Genomic DNA, 5,001 nt, shown 5'->3' with positions numbered 1-5,001 from the left:
GGTACCAATTTACCGTACCGTAAAATTCCGAAACTGAACTTTAAAATACCGAACCATACCGAATTAATTTGGTACGACAATGGTATAGTATTTTTAGAAATCGAAAACTAAAATTATAGTACCGAAGTTTCAAGTACCATACCGTACCGTACCATGCCCACCCTACTAGTGTCTACTCAAAGAAAATGTTAAACTTAGGTGTTAAATTCAATGGCATGTTTAATTCTTACTATATCACAGGATGAATTTAAGTGATTCTTTCCTCATTCATTCATGTTCATATTTTTATCAGCAATACATTTAAAGCACCATCAAAAGTATTTCCCTTAAACACTAATGAGAATACATAATCAGTACATTAATGGAAAGATAAATAATAAAACGTCAAAAGCTTATTATATTGGAAGAGTCATTTATCCCTCCTCATTTTTTCAATTTATTCGTCATGCTAAAGAGGAAATTGGACTTTCTCACACGTGCATTCGCAGAATGTGCCTTCAACTATGAAAGTGTAGCAGAATTAATCAAATGCCCAGTTCAATGTCCTGCATCATATTATATAATGTTATATTACTAGCTAAAGATTATTGCATGCGAGTTCAATCTTGAAACATAAATTAAAAGGTGAAAAGAAGTGGCGACCTTGATTTAGGATGAAGGACACTGAAAGCCTTTGGGTGGATACTTGCCACAGTCATCAGCAAGAACTTGAAGGGCAATGGGAAGAATGACATTTATGTTTAGGAGCTTGAGCTTAATGGTTGTGCAAAGACAAATGGCTGCATCCAAGTCTACAAGTCCTTGAAGAAGTGGACAACATGCTTGCTTAGGATTGCCACCGATTCCAATGTGGATCAATCCCCCTAACACGTCCACACAAGCACCTAACTTGAGAGCATCAATGGGGCAAGTTTGCTGTGCTGGTGGCGATGGTACAGTTGCCGGTGGCGGGCATGGTGTAGGGGGTGTTGGAACTGTGGGTGGAGTGACAACCGGAGGACTTGGCACGTAAGGTGGAGAAACAATAGGTGGTGTTGGTGATGGTGGTTTTGGTGTGACTGGTGGTGAAACAACAGGTGGTGTTGGTGTTGGTGGCTTTGGAGTGACCGGTGGATAAACAATAGGAGGTGAAACAACAGGTGGTGTTGGTGATGGTGGTTTTGGAGTCGTTGGTGGTGTTGGTGCCGGTGGTTTTGGAGTGACCGGTGGATAAACAATAGGGGGTGAAACAACAGGTGGTGTTGGTGATGGTGGTTTTGGAGTCGTTGGTGGTGTTGGTGCCGGTGGTTTTGGAGTGACCGGTGGATAAACAATAGGGGGTGAAACAACAGGTGGTGTTTTTGGTGGTTTAGGGACAGAAGGTGGAGAGACAGTGGGAGGTGGATGTACTGTGGGAGGTCCTGGGACATATGGAGGGGCATGAGATGGTGGAGGACATTGTTTTTGCGGGGGGTATTTAGGGTGTTTAGGGGTTGAAGGTGGTTGCATATGTGGAGGGTTTTTGGGGTGCTTAGGGGCGGAAGGTGGTTTCACATATGGGGGGTTTTTAGGGTGTTTGGGAGTAGAAGGTGGTTTTACATGTGGTGGATTTTTAGGGTGTTTAGGGGTGGAAGGTGGTTTTGCATGTGGGGGATGTTTAGGGTGGGTAGAAGGTGGTTTTACCTTAGGAGGCAATTTTGGGTGCTTTGGGGTGGAAGGAGGATAAGGGCAATAAGGACATGCATGGGCAATGAGCAAAGTTCCAAGCTGGAGAAGCAACAATAAGACTCTAGCAAGATTAAACTTCTCCATTGGTAAGGAGAGGCAAAGTACTCTTGCCAAATGCTACCAAGAGAATGGTACACTATGGCACTAGCTCTCTAAAACTCCCATTCTTATAGAGAAGATACTAACTAAAAATGTCTTTTAGCTTTTCCTTTTTGAGGATATTTACCGACAAGGCCAGGGTTAGGAATGTAAAATTAAAGATATTTAATTTGTTAGAAAAAGATCTTTAGAAAATGTTAGAAAATGATCTTTAGATCTTTACCGACAAATCTAGATTTATTTTTATTTGTTAGAAAATGTTTACGAAGCCACCGAGAGTGCGGTTGTTGAATGACATTTCTCTACCCTTAATTAAAGATTTCGAGTTTGAGGAGAATGAACAATTTTTGATAGGAAGCACTTCTCCAATAATGGATCCTACGTAATGCGAATTCGAATTAGTTAGACTAGTGGGTTCCGATTCTAGATGGTTGAACAGACACATAAAAAAATAGGGAGTGTTTATGGAAGCAGGCTCTATAAGTTTTGACATTTTATACTTTAAATAAAGGACAACCCGATATATTAAATTCATGCTATACGCAGGGTTTCAGGGAAGGGTCACCACATTGAGTCTTATATATATGCAACTTTGGAGTATTTACAAGAGGTTATCATCGTGACTTGAACCGTAACCTCCCGGTTATAAGACGAAAACTTTTACTGTTGCGCAAGGCTCTCATTCACATTTATAGTACTTTATATACATATAAATATTCACTATGGCACTAGATCTAACACAGGCATTTCTTATGCAGAAGATACTACCAACAAGCGTCTAGAGGCTGCTTCTTTTTGCCTTTTATTTTCTTAAACATTTGTCCGTATAAATTGCTTTGTTTAGGTGAGTACTATTGATTACAGGTGTTAGTTGTAAAGTGTTTTACATGACAAAAAATATAGGAAATGTTTAACTTATTTGTGTACTGTATCAACTTATTTGGATCACATTACGAGCATTTCCGAACATTGACAAAGATCTTACAAGTTATAAAAGGTGACGTCCGTGTTTAAATGACTTTTCCTTATTGTTGTTTTTACCTTTCCAAAGATCTTCTTTAATTTAGGTACTTATTGTACATGGCTGAGTACATTTTCTAAAATTTCATACTTTAAGATTAAAAACTTACTAAGCTCTTTTAATTTGTAAATCACTATCAGCATGTATATATGCCCTCAACAGCTAGCTCTTCAGAGGCATATGTATATACAAAAGATATATAGGCCTACATCTTTCTTAATGCAATTGACTTAGGAGTAAAAATAGTAATACCACACTAATATATTATGCCAAATTGGATATATAACTTAGATTAATATCTCAAATTCCCATACGGCTCCAACGCTAACTGTTTGCCTCAAATTTCAAACATTTGTCCAAGTGACAGTATGTGACTCGGTGAAAGGAAATGAGCAGATTCGGACAAATTTGGCACTTACTTTGCTGTTCAGCCCGTGATTGAGCTATTCAGACTGCACATTCACTACATTCCAAGGAGTCATCCTTTTGAAAAGTAGTCGCCCATGTTGGCTCGATTCAATATAATAATCACTCCCATCACGGTCAACAATGTGGTCGAATGGATGAAATTTTTCTGATATTACGGTAGGATAAAGACGGATTCATGATTTAAGTTCTATGTATTCAACTAACTTTTAAGGTTTTTAGCATTTAACCTAATATTATATTTTTAAAGTTATGATTCATATTTACTATTTATTGCAATTTTATGAATTTTTAAACATAAACTTATGCTCCGTATCGAAAGTACTGGGATCCGATAAACTCTCGTCCACGGGAAAATCGGTTGTTAAGATAGACTTGGTGTCGGTAACAATTTTTGCTTAGCCGGATCAGGTCACCAAACGGTGACAAAGTTTAAGAATGAATATCTGTAACTCCCATTTCAGTACTTACACTGACAAAATAGAATAAACAATCAAGACATGGCCCAAGACCAACCCCTCCACACTCAGGGTCAGCCAGGAACGGAAAAAGGAGAATGAGTAGTACAAGTTTGAGGTCAATTCTTTCTTGTGGGAGAGATCTCACCCCTGGTAACCTTAAGCTACATGTGCCCTAGGTGGGAGCACTTCTTCCTTTAGTGATCTTCTGCGGTGAAAATTCGAATTAGTTAAACTAGTAAATACAGGATATACATGATTATACCAGAAAAGACTCCTCTTATTATGTCTATAAATGTTATTAAAAGTTTTTCACCACTACTTAAGAAAGACAGTTAATTGTTTTAATCGTAAAATTAATTGTTTTGTCTAAATAATTTTTTACTTCTTAAAACATCTTAATTAATACTCGACTGATTGGAATGCTAAGTTTGAAATAGACGTAATAATTAACTTCTAGGTTTAATACGTCCACATGTTAAAGTAAATTCAAATTGTCAAATATTTGGGATCAGGAGTAGTAATTTGTTTAGGTTACATAATTGTCTTAATTAGTTAAGAGATCACATTGCACATAGCTAGACTTTCAGACAACTTCTAAAGTTTTCTTGGCCTTTGTCTGTGTTTTTTTCTTTTCTTTTGAGGGTACTACTTTATTCGTTTCTCAGGAAACTGTTAGGCCAACACGACTTTCCTTTTTCACTTTGGGAACTATATATAGATTCTTACATATTAAATTATCGTGATTGTTGATAAATGTAAGAAGCTACTTGTTTACCCCGAATTTAGGTAATCAATTGAATTTGTAAGTGAGGTATAGGATATGTGGATGAACTTTAATCTATTTGGTTGGAAGAAAATGTATATGGATCTGCTGTAAGCAAGTGAATCAAAATCGGTGATTTACACTAAATATATGTATTAAATAGTATTTAAGTATTGGATGAATAAATAAAGCTAAAGAACACACAAATCCGGACCAATATCAGAGAGAGAGAGGTAGAGATTTTATATATTTTGCTGTTACAATGTTCTAGATCTGAAAAAGCTAACCCTTAAAAGTAGGAAAATGCCTCCTATCTATAGTTTTGCCTTATGGGTCTTATACAACATAAAACCCTTTTGAATAAAGAAAACCCTAAAAGGATAAGGTTGGGTCGTATGGTCTGACACCCGTACGATTGACAGTACAATGTGGAAGAACGGTCTTAACGCGTGGCAATTGTGTAACTGATCACCCGGACCAACGGCCACGATCAACTCGGCTATGGAGAAACCGGACCAAACGAT

General features: G+C 37.4%; 1 protein-coding gene across 1 annotated transcript; it reads right to left on the bottom strand.

Moving 5' to 3' along the window:
• Positions 1 to 242: 242 nt before the first annotated feature.
• Positions 243 to 1,867, bottom strand: LOC132617498 (36.4 kDa proline-rich protein). The gene is made up of 2 exons (XM_060332503.1): positions 643 to 1,867; positions 243 to 545 (listed from the first exon to the last, which is right to left on the bottom strand). The coding sequence occupies exon 1, from the start codon at positions 1,789 to 1,791 to the stop codon at positions 649 to 651; it is 1,143 nt and encodes a 380-aa protein (XP_060188486.1). The 5' UTR covers positions 1,792 to 1,867; the 3' UTR covers positions 243 to 545; positions 643 to 648.
• Between the last annotated feature and the right edge of the window lie 3,134 nt (positions 1,868 to 5,001).

This window comes from Lycium barbarum, chromosome 11, assembly GCF_019175385.1.
Source record: "Lycium barbarum isolate Lr01 chromosome 11, ASM1917538v2, whole genome shotgun sequence".
NCBI classification, from domain to species: domain Eukaryota; kingdom Viridiplantae; phylum Streptophyta; class Magnoliopsida; order Solanales; family Solanaceae; genus Lycium; species Lycium barbarum.
This window is presented reverse-complemented; position numbering and strand designations above follow the sequence as displayed.

Excerpts from the sequence above, each read along its gene's own strand:
- LOC132617498 (XM_060332503.1), bottom strand. The coding sequence starts at position 1,791 with ATGGAGAAGTTTAATCTTGCTAGAGTCTTATTGTTGCTTCTCCAGCTT.